Here is a 23,208-nt window from a genome sequence, read left to right as displayed (position 1 = left end):
CTGGAAGGAGATGGTTGGGTACAACTACTCTTCGAGAACAATTTCCAGCCTTGTACAATATTTTCGACATAGAGGTGATACATTACAAAAGGTGATGGAAGATTCTCCACCTTCTATGTCGTTCAGACGTAACCTTATTGGTACCCGACTAGCTACTTGAAATGAATTGCTACAGAGGTTAGCTTCAATCCAATTGGTTACGGAGCCATCCATTGGAATCTTATCAAGAATGGTATATTCTCGGTCAGCTCTATGTACAAAACTTTAATTATGAAACATGAAAATACCGCTCAAAACGAAAGTCTTTGCATGGTATCTCGGGGTGTGATTCTTACTAAGGATAACCTTGCAAAACGTAACTAGCATGGTTGTACGAAATGTGTATTCTGTCATGAACAAGAAAAAATAAATCTTTATTTTTATCATATTTTATTGTATTGGGGCCGCGTTTAGAGAACACAACTGAGAACAAACCCACCCCAAAAGCGACACCACGTGGTGACGTTTCCTAAACACTCGATCTGTCGCTTCTGCAGTTTTCAGGCGACCGCTGCAAATACTCTTAACTTCAGATAAACAACGGTCGCCTGGACATTTATCCTCGGTGTATGTTTTCCTTATCCTAATGCACCTAAGATGCGTCAACAGAGATTGAGAGATGTGGATGACAACAAAGGCAAAGTTTTAACGAGTAAAGAGGTGGACGAGAGGAGCACACAGAGGTTGATTTGTGCCTGATCGTGGAGGAATTCCTTCAGACTGCGAATCCAGGCATGCAGCCACCTCCTACCGTGCTCCCAAACTTCCAGTCCTGAACCATCTTCAGCAAGTATCTACGAAGAACGATGGATCATATTGTGTTCTTGCGACTACGAGTATGATCCTCCCGTCCAGTCCCGTATTCAAGCTGTAACTGCAAAAGGATGAGTAAGAAAGTCCCCAGCACACTTTTTTTTTTCGAGAAAAGAAACCCCACAGGGGATCCCCAGTTTCAATAGAACATTTACATGGTTCAAGGAACTAACTTCAAAATGAAAAACTAGGACAAAAAACTGCTATCTATTCAAACTGAAACTAAAAAGAGGCTAGAATGGATCCATCCAAGCAACAAAACTAGAGGCTAGGTACTTGAACCAATATTACAGGTTTTCAGGCTACACGCCACTACAGAGAAAGATAGCTAAGACAAAATGACGACGATGATGTTGCAGCTTCAGGAAGTAAACCAAAACTAGGTGGTAATCCTCCTGCTCACAGGATTCCATCCGTGATTCTGCCCGAAGACTTCTTGTGCCACATGCGTCATCTTTCTAGCCCCTGAACTTTTGCAGCCCGTTTTTCTGCAATTTTGACCAAGTGTTAATGAAATGACAAACAAGAGTAATAACACTTGTGGGGTCTCCAGGACGAATTTTTTGAAAACAAGATTTGTTTCTTGTTTTCTAAATAGTCCATACAACCGCCACGGAACCTACAATTACAGCCTTCCTATCTCCGCCCGAATACATGTTGAGCCAATCTCTATATAGATCAACAAAGCATTCGGGTATCTTACTAATCCCCAAAGAAACACTAACCACGTTCCAAATATCTTTCGCTAGAGGGCACAAGAAGAACAGGTAAGGAAGTCCCAAATTCTACCATGCTGTGTTAAAAAAAAACTACAGCGTGCGTAGACAAAAACTGAAACCATCCTTTGGAGGGTTCCCATCCTTTGGAGGGTTCGTGTGATCAAATGATTTCAGATTTGATGTCATTCTCTGACATATAGACCACGTTTCAACTGAACTTCGTCCCTCTTGTAATATGAACACATACACTTTGCCCACCCCCCATGCCAATCGGTAAAAATTCTAGAGCATCTTCCTGGCATTCAATTGAAAAAAAAAACAGTGCTTACGATGGGTTTGTTTTCATAGAATGGATGCAGATTTGGTCTAACTCTCTGCCATGCAATTTCAACCGAACCTCATCTTTCTGCTAATATAAACACATCGACTTTGCAAGCCCAGCATGCTTACGAGGGTTTGTTTTTCTTTCTCTCCATCAAAACTCTATTCTGATAGGGCCAGAGTGCACTATTTATGTCAGTCCTGCGCTTCTCCCATTAATTTCCTAATAATCTCAAGTGGGGAAAAAGGAGCACGGTTAAATCAGGACAATATTAGATCGACTGCGATGACATGGTTTTTCATAACACAGCTCAGCTTAGGGCTGAAATACTCATCGCCAAAGACAGGAGCTGCCAAGCACAACCATGTACTCCTTCCGTTTCTAAAAAAGCTTCCCAACTTTCTCTAAATACGGAGGTATATAGACATGTTTAGCTATAGATTAGTTCATATCTAGAAAAAGTTGCGAAGCTTTTTTAGGAACTGAGGGAGTATTAAAAAGAAAATACTCTGGGAAGCTGAATTCCCTAGATGAGGTCTTCAAAAGAATCTTGGTACATTAGAAACTTGGCTGGACTAAGCCATGGATTCAGTAAGTTCTTAGAAAGCATACAGACACAAAACACCATCTACCAAAGTGATACGATGAGTTTGATGAGGCAAACTCAGTTGACAACGGACAACTGCAGCAGCCCTTGTTTCACCTGAAGGAAGAAAAAAAACTCATGATCAGATCAGCAACATAAAGAAGAGCTCTGTACAGATATCGTACTACTGGCTATATCTCCTACGAATATCGATGACACCGTGATAAATCCTTCAGCCTCTCCACAATTTGCTAGGTTGGAGGATCTGAATGATGCGACTGATGTTTGCAATAACAAAATGGCTACTAATGTATCGCTTTCGACTTCGCAATCATGAAACAACCAAACCAAGGGAGAACCCTGTGCACGGTCAAGAGACACACAAGTGATTTCAACACAAGCACCACATATAACAGTTGGATCATCTGGATATCACTTACGATCCAAAAAGAGTCATTTTTCACTTGCATTAACATAATTTTAATTACTTGTCTATGTTATTCACATCTGTGAATCCCTATTGCTGAATGGACAGTAGTTTGAGGGTGCACACTACCCACACAGGAAGCCACAGATTTTCCCAAGAAAATAATCTAACTGTCCAAATCCCATAAACTAGAGATGATCTTCTTACCTGTTGAAGCATTATAGCAGATTAGCTCTCCAAACTAGACAGTCATCCTATGGATTGTGCAGCATGTCAACTTCATCACATCCACAAATGGTTGTGCCTACATCATAATAAGTCAGGCAATTAACAGTTTGGAAGAAACAACAAATGGATACGAGAAGGCTACATTGAGTCACTTACATAGATTGGTTTTTTTTTTAGAATCGTTACATAGATGAGTTGACAAATAAGACTGCGCCAAATAACTCCCTTTTGTAATTCATATTTCATAATGCAGAAGATTTTGCAATAGAATAACAGAACAACATCTGTTGCAAAATTAATGCAAGCCATATTACTCAAAGCAACCTTATAATGACGAATTTAGCTGATAATAAAAATAACTCAAGATTTTTTAATATAAACTATCCCTCTTCATGTCAGACGGTCAAAATTAAAACATGACTACACAAATTAACTCTAGCAAGAAAAGACAATGGGCATACGATTTAAAATAAATTGAGCCTAGCTAGAGACAAGAAATGCAGCTAATTTTGGGGGGTCTTCATGAAGTGACAAAGGAAATTATTATTTCGGAATGCATGGGTTTAGCAAAAATAGCAAGATCAGAATCGAGACAAGTAATGGATATAATAATACAACTAGTTTTGAGATTCCGAGCATGTCAACCAAGTTACTAATTGACATTTGATTTTATACAAGTACTCATACATTTGATTAAGATCTCCCAAGAATAGATACAACTAATGATGATTAAAAAAACAGCCATAGCTTAAGTTTTTCTGTCTAGCAAAGGGACAATTGTCAACTAAGCTTAAGGTGTCGGCGACTTAAGAAGCAGAGTTAAGATTTTTGATCAATCACATATGCAATATAACTGGACTAGGTTACTCCTACAACGTAATGACTAAGAAAGAGGAATCACCTGGTGTATAGAAACTTGTGAAAGGATGGTACTTATAGATATGCTGATTGATTCCAGGAAGTATCTTTGATTGCATCCACTTAAGGTGAACCATATATGCATTGCCTTCCGCATATATAAATAATTCATCAGTATCCTGAGAATATCCCATGATAAGGCCGTTTACCATGGTCCGAGGGAGCCCAAGAATGTTTTGCCTTTCAATGGTCTTCCACAGCACCCACGTGGCAACACCATGGCAATTAACATTTCTATGCCACATTTGTAAGCGTGTGTAGGACAATATGGCTAAGCCAACAACACCATCCTCGGACTGGATGATCTGACTGCTGCCATCGTGGAAATCACATGTAATAGGAGGCCCCTCGATGACGGCTAGGTTGTGCTCATCCAAATCAAACTCCACTATACGATCACTGAAGGACAACCAGTAAAGAGCATTACCAATAACGATCCCGGGAACACGGTCAGCAAAAAGGTCAGATGGAGCGGTTCTGGTGATGAGATTGCCCCATACGCCAGCCTCGGAGGAGTAGACACAGGCCATGAGATCCTGTTTGTACATCCCCACCAGCACCACCTTGAACTTGAAGGGGCTCGAGTGGGAGCTGCCGTGCAGGTGGCCCTGTTCGCTGGCAGAGCAGAGCACCACCCCGTTGAGGTCGTACCGCCTCAGCACCGGCGGAATGGCTACGTGGCGCTGCTCGCCGGCGATGGGGTCGCACACAACGACCTCCTTCCACGCCATGTCTATGACGAGGATGAGACCATGGCGGCAATGGAGTACTTCGGTACCGCGGCTGCAGGGTCCAAGGTGGAAGCGCTCCGGAGGAATGCGGTCGGGAGGGTCCAGAATGGGGGTGAACTTGATCCCCATGTGGCCAAGCTCGATGAAGCCGAGGAGGGGCGGCTTCGGGTGGTGGACGCGGAAGATGCGGAGGAAATTGGGGTCGGTGACGAGCCCTCGCCAGCGCGTGCAGACTGCGGAGGCGCGGGGAAGCGAGGATGGCTGAGGCGGGAGGCGGAGAAGGATCTCACGAAGGAGGTCGTCGACTTCAAGCGGGGAGGCAGGCGCCGTCGATGAGGTGCCGGGGAGGCGGCGTCTCATTCCGGCGCCCTCGCTTTCACTCATTTGGACGGAAAGGGGACAGTGATGATGGCGGCGCAGCCCGAGACCTAGGCTGGACCTTATAGTTTTGTTCGGACCTAGTTTTATCGGGCCATTGCGAAGTGGGTATTGGGCCCGGTCAGCCTCATGGGATGGGAGGTCGCTCCACTTAGAGCATCTCCAACAGGCGCGCTATATAGGCCGCGTGCTATATTAACCGCCGATCAGCGTACGGAGTCGAAATCGCTCCTCCAGTAGACGCGGCAAACGGAGCGGCAACAACAACAACAACAACAACAACAACAACAACAACAACCAAGCCTTTCAGTCCCAAACAAGTTGGGGTAGGCTAGAGTTGAAACCCATAAGATCTCAAAGCCAAGTCATGGTTCCTGTCGGGGGGAAGACCCCGGATAGGGCAATGGACGCGGAGCAGCCGGCTGGCCACTGGCCGGCTCGCGGCAAAGGCCGGCTGAGGAGCAGCCGGCTGGCGCCGTGGCCGGCTGGTCCTAAGCAGGCGGCTCTAGATCCCGATCGGCACGGCTACGGCCACCAATGTCGTAGCTGGGCCGGCTTCTACAAGCCATATCCGACTGGGGTTTGTACCTCAGACCGACTCGAGGCTGGCGAGTCTTGCACGGGAAGGAACCGGGTTGGTGATCAGGGTTCCCAAAGTCCACGCTGACTCCATCTTCCGTAAAGCGCGGGGCACTGTGGAGCAATAGTGCCACGCGCCGGACAGGCCATCAGGGCTTACGACGATCCGTGCAGCTACGGTGGGCCGACGGCGACAGGGACACCTCCTCCATACCGCTGACCGTGGCGGCCGGATGGGACAGCCACGATGCTCAACCACTCCCGACGTCACCGCCTCGGGAAGGAGCGGAAGCCGGCCGGCCAAGCCGGCTAGTAGACTATAGGGTCTTATGTGTAAAGTGCCGGTGCCTATATAAGCCGCACTACCCCTCTAGTGCAGTGGACGATCGATCATTATTGCTTTCACCTACCTACAGAGCTGTCCCGTGAGAGAGACCATCGTCTCCCTTAGCCTCTCAGGGCCGGCGGGACACGGCTTTGGGAGCACCAGCATCTTTGTGTGATCATCATATACACTCATAGCAGGAGTAGAGGTTTTACCTTCACCGGAGGGCCTCGAACACAGGTACGTCGCCGTGTCGCTCGTGCCCATACCCGCTTCCGGATACCGCCGTGAGATCCCTCAGAACCACTTCGATTAGCCACCCTATGGCATATGCCGTGACGATACCACGACATTTGGCGCCCACCGTGGGGCCTTCAAGATCCTCGGCCGGTGTCTTCATCCGGACGGGCCTCACCATCACCACCGGCGAGCGAGTCGCTTCGGGCTTGATCCGGAGATTCGGCTCCCTCAACCGCGTCGCCGACAACGCTTGTTGCTTCGCTGACCGGCCATTCCCAGCCGGCGGCAGCGTCATCTCCTTCGGCGGCTTCGACGTCTACGTCGCCACCGTCGCACCGCCGCGCTACCCACGGCGGTGCCGCGCTGCGCTAGCCCTCCTCCGCGAGCCGGCAGCGAGCGCTCCCGCCAGCCCCGCCGTCGTGCAAGTCATGATGGTCGGCGACGAGCTCCCCACCAAGAACCCGCGCACGCGCGCCCCGACTGGAGCGCAATCTCGACCCCAACGCCTCCGGCTCGGGCCCGAAAGCGCCACCACCACCGTCCCGGCCGGATGCAGTCCGGCAAACCGAGCACCCCGCTCACGCCCGGTGCAGACCCCACCGCCATCGAGGCGGACTTGGAGGCGCACCGCCGGCTCCTCCTCAAGCAAACCGAAGAACCGGCTGCTGCTAAGCGCCGATGGAGATCACCCGGCGCGAGTACAACCGCGCCCACGGCCTCACTCCTGTGCGGCGACGAGCCAAGCCGAGCCGGCCATATCCGCCGCAGGGGCCGCGACCTTGGCGCCGAGATCGCCCGCGACGGCGCTCCTTCGCCGGCTCCGTCCGCGGAGCTCCCCGTCTACAACACCCCCGACAAGAACGTGCGCGCGGCGTGCCGCCGCGGAAGAGCTGAACCGCCTCGAAGGCGAAGAGTTACGCCGCCGGACCGGGCGGGTGGCGAGCTGCTCAACGCAGCCAACAGCGGATCGCCGACCCCGGGCATGTCAATGCCCCCAGAGCTTCTCACGCTCGTGGAGCGGCAGGCAACGACAGGAAGGCGCCAGGGACACGGCCGAGTCCGCCTCCCCAGACCAAGCCGGCATCGTGACTCCCGGGCCACGCACGCAAGCTCGGGCCGGCCAAGCCACCAGCCGAGTGGCGCAGCCGCAGCCGACCCCCTCCAAGCCGGAACCAGGAGCAAGACTCCGGGCCCCGCCGTCATCACCGGCCGGCTCCGAAGCAAGCGGCGCGCGCCGGCCGGCACACTCCCGGCTGGGCCCGCGCATCGAGCCCGCCGACGCCCGAGATCGCCTCGACCGGTCGGGTTCAATCCCGCATCGCGGAAGAAGAGGGGCCAGCCGGCCCAAAGTGCTTCGGGCCGCGGATCCTCAACGAGCCCATGGTCGACGGCTTCCGGCTCCCGCGCGACACCCCCAAGTACGATGGCACCGCCAAGCCGGAGGACTGGCTGCAGGACTACTCCACCGCGGTCGGCATCGCCAAAGGCAACAAGCGCCGGGCTGTGCGCTACTCCCCGATGCTACTCGGCTCCGCCCGCACGTGGCTCAACAACCTGCCAGCCGGCAAAGCATAAACGGCTGGCTGGACTTCGAAGCCGCCTTCATCGGCAACTTCACCGGCACCTACCGCCGGCCGGGTCGCCCCGCAGCTCGAGATGTGCAAGCGGGCCCCGACGAGACGGATCGCGCGTACCTGACGCGCTGGTGCGAGATGCGCAACTCTTGCGAGGGCGTGCACGAGATGCAAGCCATCAGCTTCTTCATGGGCGGCTGCCGGCCCAACACCATGCTGTGGCACAAGCTACGCCGCAGCGAGCCCAAGTCGATGGCCGCCTTGATGGCCATCGCCGACAAGTACGCGCTGGCAGAGGAAGCCGGCAAGGCGCCGGCTGATATTTCACCGGCTCCAGCAAGGCGGGACAACAACAGGCCGGCTGAGCACAAGCCGGCCGAGGGCGGCTCGCATGGCAGCCGGCGGGACAACTACCGCGGCAAGCGTCACAGCGACCAGCCGGACCGCCGGTACGGCTCCGCCCACGTAGCCGCCGTGGCGGACAACGCGGCAGGCGGCAGCCGCCGCCAGAAGCAAGACCGGCAGTGGAAGCCGAAGTACACCTTTGAGCAAATGCTCGACTCGCCGTGCAAATACCACAGCGGCAAGAACCCCTCCAACCACACCACCCGCGACTGCCACTTCATGAAGCGGCTGACAAGCGGTGAACCCCTCCCGCCTCCCCCCCCGCCTCCACCAGCCGGCGGGCCGGGTGGACAAGCCGGCGCAGAGAACGCCAACCTCGAGCACCACGAGGCTAACCAAGTGCACCATGGCGGCCGGTATCTGGCTGAAGACGCCACCTACATCATCTTCACCTCCGAGCCCGAGGACAGGACGAGCCAAGAGCGCCGTTCCCTCGAGGTCAACGCGGTCATACCGCCGGTCCCCCGCACCTAAACCGGTCGAGCAGGCCATCACTTTTGATCGCCGCGACACGCCGGCTGACCTGCCGAAGCCGGGCAGCTACGCTATGGTCCTCGACCCCTCCATCGGCACAACCCGGCGCAGCGTGCGATTTTAGCGCGTCCTCATCGACGGCGGCAGCAGCATCAACATCCTCTACCGCGACACCGCCCGCCCGCTGGGCATCCAGAGGCCGAGTTGCGCCCCACCCCCACCGTCTTCCATGGCATCGTGCCAGGCCATTGCTGCCAGCCGATCGGCCGGATCACGCTGGAGGTGATGTTCGGGAAGCCGGACCACTTCCGCACAGAGAGAATCGAGTTCGAGGTGGTGGACCTCGTGAGTCCCTACCACGCGCTCCTGGGCAGGCCGGCCCTGACCAAGTTCATGGCGGTGCCCCACTATGGGTACCTGAAGATGAAGCTGCCTGGCCCCAAGGGGGTCATCACCGTAGCCGGCGACTATCGCCGCTCCATGGACTGCGCCACGCAGAGCTCCAAGATGGCCCAGACGCTGGTCATCGCCACCGAGAAGCAGCTCATCCACGACGCCGTTGCCCTCGCCAAAGCCGCGCAGACGGACATGCCGGCTGCAGGCAACCCGGCTGGGACGACTCACTTCCAGCCGGCCGACCACACCAAGAAGATCCTGCTGGACCCGGCGCAGCCGGGCAAGTTCGTCACCATCGGTGCCGGCTTGAACAAGAAATAGGAAAGCGAGCTCACCAGCTTCCTCCGTGAGAATCGGGACATCTTCGCATGGACTCCAAGAGACATGCCGGGTGTGCCGAGGGAGTTGGCTGAGCACCACCTCCACGTCCGGCCTGAAGCCAAGCCGGTGAAGCAGCCTCTCAGGCGCTTCGCCGAAGAACGAAGGAAGGCCATCGATGAAGAAATCGCCCGGCTCCTAGCTGCCGGCTTCATCATGGAAGTGCTGCACCCGGACTGGCTGGCGAACCCGGTCCTGGTGTTGAAGAAGAACGGCTCCTGGCGCATGTGTATCGACTACACCAGCCTGAACAAGGCGTGCCCAAAGGATCCCTTTCCCCTGCCGCGCATAGATCAAGTCATAGACTCGACTGCCGGCTGTGAACTGTTGTCTTTCCTAGATGCCTATTCAGGCTACCACCAGATTCCTTTGAATCCGGCTGATCAAATAAAGACTTCGTTCATTACCCCGTACGGGGCTTATCAAGCTACACGACTATGCCATTCGGCTTGAAAAATGCAGGCGCCACCTACCAAAGGTGCATGCAAAAGTGTTTGCAGGATCAAATCGGCAGAAATGTTCACGCATATGTGGATGATGTCGTTGTAAAAACCAAGGAGATGCCTACCCTCCTTGACGACCGAGAGAAACCTTCACCAATCGAGAAGATTCCGGATGAAGCTCAACCCGGCCAAGTGCACATTCGGCGTGCCGTCCGGCCAGCTCCTCGGCTACCTCGTCTCTCGGCGAGGGATTGAAGCCAACCCGGACAAGATCGGTGCCCTGGAGAAGATGGAACTGCCGCAGTTGCCTCAAGGACGTCCGAAGTTTGCTGGCTGCCTGGCCTCCTTGAGCCGCTTCGTCGGCCGGCTGGGGAGAAGGCACTGCCCCTGTATCAACTAATGAAGAAGGCGGACAAATTCGTCTGGTCACCGCAGGCGGATGAAGCCTTCCGTGACTTGAAGCGCGTGCTCTCAACCGCGCCAATCCTTGCAACGCCGGCTTCAATGGAGCCGATGCTGTTGTACATCGCAGCCACCAACCGGGTGGTTAGCGTTGTCCTGGTGGTGGAGCGCAAAGAAGCCGAAAACAGAGAGAAGCTGGTCCAGCGCCCAGTCTATTACCTCAGCGAAGTGCTCTCCCAGTCGAAGCAAAACTACCCCCACTACCAGAAGGTCACCTACGGCGTCTACATGGCGGCCAAGAAGCTCAAGCATTACTTTCAAGAACATCCCATCAGGGTGGTTGCCACAGCACCTTTGGCGGAGATCATCGGCAGCAAGGATGCCAACGGCCGGGTTGCCAAGTGGGCCCTGGAGCTAGCCGCCCACACCATCCTCTACGAGCCACGCACAGCCATCAAGTCGCAGATCCTAGCCGACTTCTTCGTCGACTGGGCTGAGATGCGTGACTGCCGCCTGTGCCGGATTCCACACACTGGAAGATGCACTTCGACGGCTCGAAGATGCGCAATGGCCTGGGAGCCGGCATCGTCATCACCTCTCCCAAGGGAGACCGGCTGGACTACGTCCTGCAGATCCACTTCGCCGCATCCAACAATGTGGCGGAGTATGAAGCGCTCATTCATGGGCTGAAGCTGGCCAAGGAGATTGGCGTGCGTCGCATACTCTGCTTCGGCGACTCCGACTTGGTCATACAAAGAAGCATCTCGGCGGCGGGACGCGAAGGACGCCAACATGGCCTCATACCGCTTCCATGTCCAACAGTTATCCGGCTTCTTCGACGGCTGCGAATTCCACCATGTGCCACGGGCAAACAACGAAGCGGCCGATACCTTATCCAAGATTGGCTCAACCCGACAAGCCATCCCGCCGGGTGTCGCCTTGGCGGTTCTCAAGAAGCCGTCCATCATACCGTCACCGGACTCGGATTCAATATTCGTGCCGGCTGACCCGGGGGCTGCTCAGCCGAACCCGGGGGCTTCATCGCCCAAGTCGGGGGCTAACAAGCCGAACCCGCCGGCTAGCATGCCGAACCCGGGGACTTCTCAGTCCAACCCGGGGGCTTCATCGCCAAACTCGGGGGCTAGCAAGCCGAACCCGCCGGCTAGCAAGCCGGACCCGGCGACCATGCAGTCGAATCCGGAAGCTCCCACGCAGGAGGCCCTGTTGGTCAGCGTATTCGAGATAAGATGCGTACCTTCATGGGCACAAGAATTCCTCTCCTACCTCACCGACCGTGTGCGCTCGATGATAGAGTCCAGGCCAGGCAGATTGAGAGAAGGGCCAAGGCCTATACCATCATCAACCACCAGCTGTACAAACGCAGCGTAAGTGGGGTGTTCCAGCGGTGCGTCGAGCCGGCTGAAGGGATTGAACTCCTACGGGAAATCCATCAAGGAGAGTGCGGACATCACGCCTCATCCAGAGCCATAGTGGCCAAAGCCTTCCGGCACGGTTTTTACTGGCCGACTGCGCTCAGAGACGCAGAAGATTTGGTGAAGAAGTGCAATGGCTGTCAGCGCTTCACAAAGCAAAGACACCAGCCGGCTTCCGCCTTGAAAACCATCCCCATCACATGGCCATTTGCCGTATGGGGCTTGGATATGGTGGGCCCATTCAGAACAGCGCGAGGCGGCATGACACATCTCTTGGTGATGATTGACAAATTCACCAAGTGGATCGAAGCCAAGCCAATCAAGAAACTGGACGGGTCCACAGCCGTCACATTCCTCAAGGAAATCATTGTGAGATTCGGCTACCCCCACACCATCATCACCGACAACGGCACCAACTTCTCCCAAGGCATCTTCTCTCGCTATTGCGGGGAAATGGGGATCCGGATGGCCCTATCTTCTGTGGCACACCCAGAGTCCAACGGACAAGTGGAAAAGGCTAACGGCTTAGTCCTAGCCGGCATCCGGCCCCGGCTGGTGGAGCCGCTCGAGCGAGCAGCCGGCTGCTGGATTGAAGAACTGCCCAATGTGCTGTGGAGCCTGCGCACAACGACAAACCGCTCAGTCGGCTTCACACCATTTTTCCTCGTATACGGGGCCGAAGCCGTCCTGCCGACTGATATCGAGCATGATGCGCCAAGGATCAAGCTCTACACAGAAGCCGAAGCCAAAGAAGCTCGCGAAGACGGAGTCGACCTGGTCGAAGAGGCCCGGCTGCTGGCTGAGTCTAGATCTACTATCTACCAGCAAAGCCTCCGACGCTATCACAGCCGGAAGGTCCAGCCCTTAGCATTCCGAGAAGGAGACCTAGTGCTCCGGCTGATCCAGAGGACAGCCGGACAGCATAAACTGTCATCCCCATGGGAGGGCCCCTTCATCGTGAGCAAGGCAGTAGGCAATGATTCCTACTATCTCATAAATGCCCAAGAGGCTAAGAAAAACAAGCCGGACAAGGCTGACGAGGAGACTAAGCGTCCCTGGAATGTCAGGTTACTCCGCCCATTTTACACATGAGAGCAGGAACGTATGTATCCCTTGTATCCCTTTTGTGAGTTATGAAAAAGCTTGCGCCAAGAGCGCCGTTTCCGACAAGTTTTTCGCGTACTTTACCTTGTTTCGCCAATTGGCTTGAACCCTCTCACGCGGTCGGCTCAGTAACGTGATCCGGTTTCCGACAGCCGGCTTCCGATCCAGCTACAGACCGCAACCCGGGTCCGGTCAAGTGGAGTAAGGCCTAGGGAGCCGGCACGCGAAAAACGACTAAGGGAAAGAGTAAAAGCGAGTTGACTTGCAACTTTTCATAAAGTGCCGGATTGCCGAATTCAGCTCGTTCGACTGAAATACTGTCGGCCTCACCCAGCGGCCCGCTCTTGACCTGGCAACGGATCGCAAGTCGGACGTACGACCGGCAAGGGCACAGCTAAAGAGTGGGGCGGATGGGAAAAAGCGAACGAGTCGAAAGAAAGCAACTCGGCACACAAATGATTAACAAACACACTAAAATGCGACTTAATAAAAGGGCGATAATATTGTCTTACATCTGCACCCGGCATCCCGGGGATTTAATAAATTGTCTTGCAAAAGAACAACTGAAAAGCAGGAAATCTAAGCCGGAGGGGCATCAGTGGAGCCGGCTGCCGGGTCGTCCTCAGGCACGTCTTCCGCCTCCTCATCATCCATGTATTCTCCATCGGATGGAGGAGGGTTCGGGTCCGCGACGAAGAGCGTCTTGTCGACGAAGTCGGCGATGGTGCTGGCTCGAGCAAGGCGGGCGGCCTTGAAGTCGGCAGGGAGCTTGTCCTCCACGCCGGCTCGCCGGAACTCAAGCTGCCCCAGGTCCACCTCGTTGTACCAGGAGAGGACGAAGGACAGCGCCATGTCGGCACCGGCGCGCGTGGCCGACTCCTTCCAGTCGAGGAAGCGGTCCGGCGCCTGCTCCATCGAGGAGATGAGGCCGGAGATATCTTGCGGCGCCGCCTCCCCAGGCCACAGCATGGGCACCAGCTCTTCAGCCGCCTTCCGCAGCTCCCAGCCAAGCTTGGTGACGGGCTCGATGCGGGCAGCCATGGACGCCAGGTGGTCCTCCATGGAGAAGTACTCCGAGCTGCCCTCGCCGGACTCCTGCCTCCTGGAGTCGCGCGCGGCGCCAACGGCTGCCAAAGCTGCGTCTTGCGTCTCCGGGAAGGCCGCTGCAAGAAGAAGAAGCAAGTCGGAAACCGTCAAAGCCGAAATAAGCTGAAAAATGCAAATTTTCGAAGTCCTAAGCCAAAAGGAAAAGCCTGGCGGCAGCCGGCAAGAACCGACTGTCACCAGCCCGAAGATGAGGATAGCAAAGAAATCAGAAGTTTCTGCTGCCGGCTGCCAACGAAACCGGCAGTCGACAGCCGAAAGCCGGCAAAGGGAAGGAACATAAAGATGCATTCACCCGCCAAGCCGCGATCAAGCGCGCTAAAGTCATCAGTCCAGCGTTTGGCGGTAGCCGTCAGCTCTGTGGACTTGGCGGTGACCTCCTCCTGCAGCGCAAGCCGCTGCTTCTCCACCTCCGTCAGCCGCCGGCTCAGATCATCCACCTTCTCCTTCTCTGCCGTCCTGAGGGCGTTAAGCTCGGTGAGATGATTCTTCTCCAGCAGGCGCAGCCGCGTCAGCTCCTGCTCAGCCAGCTTGAGCTTGCCGGCGGAGGATCGGCCCGCCTCCTCGCTCTCGGCGCACTGGGCGCGAGCGGCTCGGAGATCCGACTCCAGCTGCGGGACCTTGGCGGCTTCAGCTGCGAGGCGGCCGGAAAGAAATATCAGCCAACCAAGATTAAAAAGAAAATAAGACATCAAGTCGAAAGAAGCGTGGAGCTCACCCTTGACGACCTCCAGCTCACGAGCCAAGGCGGCCCGCTCGATCTTGGCCCGGTGGTAGCTGGTCACCACCTGGTTGTACAAGAAGGTGCGCCGCTCCTCAACCGTCTGAAAGAATCAGTTGTTTAGACGAAACCTGGACCGGCTTCAGGCAGCCGGCCCACGTCTCGGAGGGCTACCAGGACAAGAAAATCGCAGAAGAAAAGAAAACACACCTTCTCAGCATCCTCCAGCGTCGCCAGCTGGGCAAGGGTCTCGGCGGCCTTGGTCTTGAGGCTGGCGCGATAGCCGGAGAAAAGCATCTTCATGGGCGCCGTGCCAGGCTGCCCCTCCCGGCTGAGTACCTCGCAGGAATTCGCCTGATGCCATGCCTTCTCCATGGTTCCTGCCGAGCCGAAGCTGGAGTCGGAGGCGGACGGCACAGCCACCAACCGGGCACCCTTGGCCACATGAAGGCCCTCAGACGGGCCCGCTGGGCCCTCCGTCCTCACCAGCGCGCGCGAGTCAGCGTCCCCAGTGCGCGCCGGCTCGTCCCTTGCCGGCTCCCGCCTGGCCGGCTCCTCTGGTGTCGGCTGCGGCGGCGGCGTCGTTCCGGGCGCAGCGAGATGGCCCAGCCGGCCCCGATTGCCTCCGGCGCCGGGGCGCCCTCCGGGCTCTCGTCCAGCTCCACCACGGTGGGCCTGGTGCCGGCTCCGGCCGCGGGCGGCGCAGCCCTGCCGGCGCCGGTTCCGGGAGCAGCCCCGCCGGCTCCGGCTCCGGTTGAAGGCGGCATGCCCCGCCCGGCCCCGGCGGGCTGGGTCCGAGAAGAGGCGTCCGGCGCGGGAACATGTCGTCCGGCGTCGGCTGCCGCGTTGGCTCGACCCGCGTGCCGCGATCTGGCGCGGAGGCCAGCGGCACGGCGAAGGAAGAAGCCCCTGTCGCAGGCGGCGGCGGCGTAGGTGCGCGCGAGGAAGGCTACGGCGTCTGCTCCCTCCTCTGGCGCGGAAGCGGCGACGCAACGCGCGGAGCTTGCCGGGAGCCGCCGCCCTGGGCAAACTTGATAGGGGCCCTAGCCGGATAAACAGAAAGATGGTAAGCATGAAAGTAAGGAAAGAAAAGGAATCAAACAAGAAAACGAGAGAGAACTCACCCGGCCTGCTCCGGGACCTTCTTCGGCTGCTGCCGGCGCTGCTTCTTCGCCCTCGACTCCGCGGCGGCGGTGGAGCCGGCTCTCTTCGTGCCCTTGGGCGCCGAAGTCGCCGTGGTGCTTGGCGGCCTCGTGCGCAGAGGCACGGCGGGGATTGGCCCCGTGCCGGACGTCGCCGGCTCCTCCTCCTCCTGGTGCTCTGGTGAAGGGGGCGGATTGTGCTCCCCCTGGCCGCCTAGATCAGGCGCCTGCGGCAGGTCGTCGTCGCCGGCATGGTCGCCGGCTTGGTCAGCCGGATCGACGTGATCCGGCGTCCACCTCTTCGTCGCCAGGTCGCCGTCCTCGGCGTTCTGGCGCTCAAAAACCTAGAAAGACAGAAAAAACATGAACATATGACAAGCCGGAAGTCGGCAGAAGAAAAAGGAAGTCGGCCTCGCAGCCGCAAGCCGGAAAATGGCAAAGACACGAAGCTTACCCGCGCCGGTGGATGGTTCCTGTCGCAGGGCACCAGCCCGTAGCTCCAGTCCTCCGCCAGGTTCGCCTTGGTGATGTGGTTCACCCGGCTGGCCACCTGGGCCTTGGTGAGCGGCACCTTGGACGTCCGGTTCGGATCGAACCGGCCGGACATGTGCCCGATCTTGTGGGTGCGCATCTGGAGCGGCAGCACCCGGCGCTCGGCGATGGTGCAGAGGAGATCTTCGGCAGTCAGCCCGCCACCGGTGGCTGTCGCCAGAAAGTCCCAGAGAAGGTTCACCTCCGCGTCCGGATCCGTCGAGCGGGCGTTGTGGCTCCAGTTGATCCGGCCGACTGGAGGAGCCGGATTGAACTCCGGCAGGTTGATCCGGTCGACGAGCTCCCCCTCGTTGCGCACATAGAAGAATGACATTTGCCAGTTCTTCACCGAGTCGATGGTGGGGATCTTGGGGAAAGGCGTACCAGGCCGGGTGTAGATCGAAGCGGCGCCGCAGGCTCGCAGGCGGCCGTCGTTGGTCTGCGCCTTCAAGAAGAAGAGCCGGCTCCAGAAGTCGATGTCGGGCCACAAGCCGGCGTAAGCCTCCATGAACGCTACGAAGCAGCTCAGGAGGACGCACGCGTTGGCCGGCAGGTGGTGCGGCTGGAGGCCGAAGTGGTCGAGGAATCGCCGGAAGAACGTTGAAGCTGGCAGGCCCAGCCCGCGGTCGAGGTGCGCGCCGAAGACGACGCGCTCGCCATCCCTCGGCTCGGGCTCCGTCTCCTCGCCGGGCACCCGCGTGATGACCGACTGCGGGATCCGCCGGAGGCGCACCAGGCGTTCGATGTCGTCCTCCCGCATGTAGGAGCCCCTCCACGATCCGCTGGGGGACGCCATTGACGAGGACGAGGAAGAAGATGACCAGGAGAGGCTGAACGGCGAGGAAGAACCTTGCGACCGCGGCGGCGACAACGGCGGCTGAGGACGCTCCGTCGAGATGCGTGGCCCCGTGGCGCCGGATTGACCAAGTGGCGGCGGCGGATCGGTGGAGGCTCGCCCGTCGGAGTTCGCCAGCGGAAGGAGTTCGCCGGAGCAGCAGCAAGCTCGAGCGCGCAGAGGGCGATGGAAGCAGGAGCGCGAGGAGGAGGGAATGGCAAGTGGCCGCCTCGAGGCGCTCCCCCGCGGCATTTATAGCCACCCGACGCGGGCGGTTGGCCTCCAAGTGGCGGTCGTGGGCCGTAACTCCCCGGATTTACTGCGCCGTAACTGCACGTAACTCCTCCCACGTCCACGACGGTTATCGGAAACGGCCACACCACGTCGCCCACTACCGCACCGGATCCGGAGGGACAGTGATTTGACCAGACGAACCGACCGCCGGGCCAGGCGTCAGACCCGTCAAGTCGGGCGCAGGGCCCGAGGCGGCGGAGACTCCGGCGCGCCGCAAGCCGGAGCCGGACCAAAAGTTCCACTCGAGCCAAAATTCATCAGCAAGGCGGAGGCGCCATCAGATCTTGCGAGAAAGCAAAAATTGTACAAGTGTAAAAAGCGGCCGGCTGGGGAACAGCCGGCAGGAACGAGCCGGATGAGGGCGCAGCCGGCTGAATGGAAATTCTCAGTCGGCCCCTCCAAGTGCCGTCAAATATATCGGAGAAGCCAGGAAAACCTGCCTAGGTCCTTCTAAACGCAGGACCTTGCCAGCTTCGGGGGCTAATGTCGGGGGGAAGACCCCGGATAGGGCAATGGACGCGGAGCAGCCGGCTGGCCACTGGCCGGCTCGCGGCAAAGGCCGGCTGAGGAGCAGCCGGCTGGCGCCGTGGCCGGCTGGTCCGGAAGCCGGCTGGCTCTAGATCCCAGTCGGCCTGGCTACGGCCACCAATGCTGTAGCTGGGCCGGCTTCTACAAGCCATATCCGACTGGGGTTTGTACCTCAGACCGACTCGAGGCTGGCGAGTCTTGCACGGGAAGGAACCGGGTTGGTGATCAGGGTTCCCAAAGTCCACGCTGACTCCATCTTCCGTAAAGCGCGGGGCACTGTGGAGCAATAGTGCCACGCGCCGGACAGGCCGTCAGGGCTTACGACGATCCGTACTGGCTACAGTGGCTGACGGCGACAGGGACACCTCCTCCATACCGCTGACCGTGGCAGCCGGATGGGACAGGCCACGATGCTCAACCACTCCTGACGTCACCGCCTCGGGAAGGAGCGGAAGCCGAAGCCGGCCAAGCCGGCTAGTAGACTATAGGGTCTTATGTGTAAAGTGCCGGTGCCTATATAAGCCGCACTACCCCTCTAGTGCAGGGACGATCGATCATTATTGCTTTCACCTACCTACAGAGCTGCCCTGTGAGAGAGACCATCGTCTCCCTTAGCCTCTCAGGGCCAGCCGGACACAGCTCTGGGAGCACCACTGTACTGTGTGATCATCATATACACTCATAGCAGGAGTAGAGGTTTTACCTCCACCGGAGGGCCTCGAACCTGGGTACGTCGCCGTGTCGCTCGTGCCCATACCCGCTTCCGGATACCGCCGTGAGATCCCTCAGGAACCACTTCGATTAGCCACCCTATGGCATATGCCGTGACGATACCACGACAGTTCCGGAACGTGGATAGCTAACTTCCACGCACCCCTATCCATGGCTAAATCTTTGTCGATATTTCAAACCTTCAGGTCTCTCTTAACGGACTCCTCTCATGTCAAGTTTGGTCTACCACGACCCCTCTTAACATTCTCAGCACGCTTTATCCGTCCGCTATGCACTGGCGCTTCCGGAGGCCTCCGTTGGATATGTCCAAACCATCTGAGACGATGTTGGACCAGCTTCTGTTCAATCGGTGCTACCCCAACTCTCTCCCGTATATCGTCGTTCCGTACCCGATCCTTTCTTGTGTGGCCACATATCCATCTCAACATGCGCATCTCTGCTACACTTAACTGTTGGATATGTCGTCTCTTCGTTGGCCAACACTCAGCGCCATACAACATCGCAGGTCGGATAGCTATCCTATAAAACTTGCCTTTTAGCTTTTGTGGCACTCTCTTGTCACAGAGTACGCCAGAAGCTTGGCGCCACTTCATCCAACCAGCCTTGATTCGCTGGCCCACATCTTCATCGATATCGCCATCCACAGTCTTGATGCGGCAAACGGCGCGGCACTGTAAAAAAATTAGGGTGCGCGGCGTTTTGCACAATCCCGAGCGCGTCGGTTACAGCGTGCGGCATCGTTCGGCGCACGCGCGAATACCCCAACGGCTGGAAATTTCCCTCCCGCGCCCTCCATTTCCCACCGTGCCACCGCCGCGAAATCTCGCCGCCTCCGGTCGATTCCGCCGCCGGCCCCGTTGTTGCTCACCGCCGCGCCGTAGATCCACCTCGCCCGCGCCTCCTGCCGGCAGTAGCGGCCGCTTCGCCACGCTGTACCGACCGGGCGCCGTCGCCACCGATGGGCACAAGCCGGAGAACCGATGAGAATATCCCATGACCGACCTCGCCCGCGCCTCCTCCTCGACATACCCCACACCACCGTCGCCATGTTGTCGTCTTCGAGCTTGCTAGCGACGTGGCGCGGCCAAGATGCTCGCCGATTTGCTCGCAAGGTAGGCGCCTCCGCCGGCTGGCCGCCATGATTTTGTCTATATCTTAGCTACTATAGTTAGTTGTAGTTAATAATTTCATATGTATGTTTGTAGAGTTCATCATACGATTCATCGGATGACGAGTATGATCAATAGGAAGAGGAGAACATATCCTTACTAAGCCATAATTTGGTGGATCGGTGTTCGGTAGACAGAAGTTGTGGAGAGAAAGAATTGAAGGGCATGAGAAGTTGATGTGGTCGTATTTCAATGAGAATCCGATATTTCCCGAAAGCTATTTTCGGTGGTGTTTCGGATGAGCATCAACTTGTTCAAGCACATCGCAACGGAGGTGACCAAGTATGATCGGTTCTTTGAGCAAAGGAGAAATGCCGCCGGAGAACTTGGTCATAGCACATATCAAAAGGTGACCACCGTCTTGCGTATGTTGGCATATGGTATACCGGCGGATCTAGTTGGTGATCATTTGGCCATGGGAGAGAGCACTTCTATCTTGTGTGTGAAGCGCTTTGTCGTTGCAATTGTGAATGTTTTGGCTCCACATACTTGAGAGCCCTGATAACCCACAAGTATAGGGGATCGCAACAGTCTTCGAGGGAAGTAAAACCCAAATTTATTGATTCGACACAAGGGGAGGTAAAGAATACTTATAAGCCTTAACAACTGAGTTGTCAATTCAGCTGCACCTAGAAAAGCACTAGTAACAGGGGTGATGTGAAAGCAGCAGTAATATGAGAGCAATAGTAACAGTAACACAGCAGCAGTAGGAGTAACACAGAGGCAATGGCACCAGAAAATAGTTGATACTACTTCCAATGACATATAGAACGAGTATATGATGATGAGAGATGGACCGGGGTTCCCAGCGATCTACACTAGTGGTACTCTCCAATAACAAGTGACAAGTGTTGGGTGAACAAATTACAGTTGGGCAATTGATAGGATTGAAATAGCATTAAGATAGAACATCAAGATTATTAATCATGTAGGCATGTTTTCCATATATAGTCATACGTGCTCGCAATGAGAAACTTGTACAACATCTTTTGTCCTACCAGCCGGTGGCAGCCGGGTCTCAAGGGAATCTACTGGCTATTAAGGTGCTCCTTTTAATAGAGCACCGGAGCAAAGCATTAACACTTGGTGAAAACATGTGATCCTCATATCACAGCCTTCCCCTCCGGTTGTCCCAATTTCTGTCACTTTGGGGCCTCGGGTTCCGGACAGCAATATGTGCAAACAACTTGTAGATACAATCTAAGCAATAATTATAGAGCTTAAATCTAAGATCATGCCACTCGGGACCTAGTGACAAGCATTAAGCATAACAAGATTGCAGCAACAATAACTTCACAAACTTTATAGATAGAGTAATCATAATGTATCATCCATCGGATCCCAACAAACACAACACCGATTACATCAGATGAATCTCAATCATGTAAGGCATCTCATGAGATCATTGTATTAAAGTACATGGGAGAGAGAGTACCAACTAGCTACTGCTAGAACCCGTAATCCATGGGGGAACTACTCACGGAGCATGATGGAGGCGGTGACGTCGATGGAGATGGCTTCCGGGGGCACTTCCCCGTCCCGGCAGGGTGCCGGAACAGAGACTTCTGTCCCCCGAATTGGAGTTTCGCGATGGCGGCGGCGCCCCTGGAGTCTTTCTGGAGTTTCGTCAATTCGTATCGCGTTTTTAGGTCGAAATGGCTTATATAGGCGAAGAGGCGGAGTCGGAAGGGCGCCAGGGCTCCCTCCCCATAGGCCGGCGCGGCCAGGGTGGAGCCCGCGCGTCCCTGTCGTGTGGGGCCCCCTGGCCCATCTTCGTCTCCCCTTCGGTGTTCTCGAATCTTCCTGGAAAAATAAGATACTGGGTCTTTGTTTCGTCGAATTCCGAGAATGTTGCCCGAACAGCCTTTCTGGAACCAAAAACAGCAGAAAACAGGAACTGGCACTTCGGCATCTTGTTAATAGGTTAGTTCCGGAAAACGCATAAAAACATTATAAAGTGTGAGCAAAACATGTAGGTATTGTCATAAAACAAGCATGGAACATCAGAAATTATAGATACATTGGAGACGTATCAGCATCCCCAAGCTTAGTTCCTACTCGCCCTCGAGTAGGTAAACGATAAAAAGAATAATTTCTGTAGTGACATGCTACTTACATAACCTTGATCATACTATTGTAAAGCATATGAGATGAATGCAGTGACTCAAGGCAATGATCTATAGTTGCTAATCAAATAGATAACATATAGCAAAACTTTTCATGAATAGTACTTTCAAGACAAGCATCAAAAGTCTTGCACAAGAGTTAACTCATAAAGCAATAAATTCAAAGTAAAGGCATCGAAGCAACACAAAGGAAGATATAAGTTTCAGCGGTTGCTTTCAACTTCAACATGTATATCTCATGGATAATTGTCAACACAAAGTAATATGATGAATGCAAATAAGCAAGTATGTAAGAATCAATGCACAGTTGACACAAGTGTTTGCTTCTAAGATGGAAGGAAATAGGTAAACTGACTCAACATAAAGTAAAAGAAAGGCCCTTTGCAGAGGGAAGCAGGGATAAAATCATGTGCTAGAGCTTTTTAAGTTTTGAAATCATATAGAGATCATAAAAGTAAAGTTTTGAGAGGTGTTTGTTGTTGTCAACGAATGGTAGTGGGCACTCTAACCCCCTTGCCTGACAGACCTTCAAAGAGCGGCTCCCATGATGTAGTTTATTTTTATTTTTGGGTGACACTCCTTCCAACCTTTGCTTTCACAAGCCATGGCTAACCGAATCCTCGGGTGCCTTCCAACAATCACATACCATGAAGGAGTGTCTATTTATTTTAGTTTTATTTAGATGACACTCCTCCCAACCTGTGCTTTCTCAAGCCATGGCTAACCGAATCCTCGGGTGCCTTCCAACATTTCACATACCATGGAGGAGTGTCTATTTGTGATTAATTGGGGCTGGGAACCCCCGTTGCCAGCTCTTTTTGCAAAATTATTGGATAAGAGGATGAAGCCACTAGTCCATTGGCGAAAGCTGCCCAACAAGATTGAAAGATAAAACACCACATACTTCCTCATGAGCTATAAAACATTGACACAAATTGAGAAGCATTTTGAATTGTTTAAAGGTAGCACATGAAGTATTTACTTGGAATGGTAGGAAATACCACATAGTAGGTAGGTATGGTGGACACACATGGCATAGGTTTTGGCTCAAGGTTTTGGATGCACGAGAAGCATTCCCTCTCAGTACAAGGCTTTGGCTAGCAAGGCTATTT

The 23,208-nt window shown here is 55.2% G+C and overlaps 1 protein-coding gene across 2 annotated transcripts; it reads right to left on the bottom strand.

The window, feature by feature from the left end:
- Positions 1–2,171: 2,171 nt before the first annotated feature.
- LOC127315591 (uncharacterized) lies at positions 2,172–5,225 on the bottom strand. Of its 2 annotated transcripts, XM_051346067.2 has the most exons (4): positions 4,036–5,225; positions 3,291–3,418; positions 3,114–3,210; positions 2,172–2,596 (listed from the first exon to the last, which is right to left on the bottom strand). In XM_051346067.2, the coding sequence occupies exons 1-3, from the start codon at positions 5,165–5,167 to the stop codon at positions 3,148–3,150; spliced, it is 1,323 nt and encodes a 440-aa protein (XP_051202027.1). In that variant the 5' UTR covers positions 5,168–5,225; the 3' UTR covers positions 2,172–2,596; positions 3,114–3,147. The 2 variants fall into 2 exon arrangements, with proteins under 2 accessions (XP_051202027.1, XP_051202033.1); XM_051346073.1 differs by lacking the exon at positions 3,291–3,418 and having other exon boundaries at positions 4,036–5,224.
- Between the last annotated feature and the right edge of the window lie 17,983 nt (positions 5,226–23,208).

This window comes from Lolium perenne, chromosome 1, assembly GCF_019359855.2.
Source record: "Lolium perenne isolate Kyuss_39 chromosome 1, Kyuss_2.0, whole genome shotgun sequence".
Taxonomy (NCBI): Eukaryota; Viridiplantae; Streptophyta; class Magnoliopsida; order Poales; family Poaceae; genus Lolium; species Lolium perenne.
Note: the sequence above shows the minus strand (reverse complement) of the source record. Positions and strands in the feature narration are given on the sequence as shown.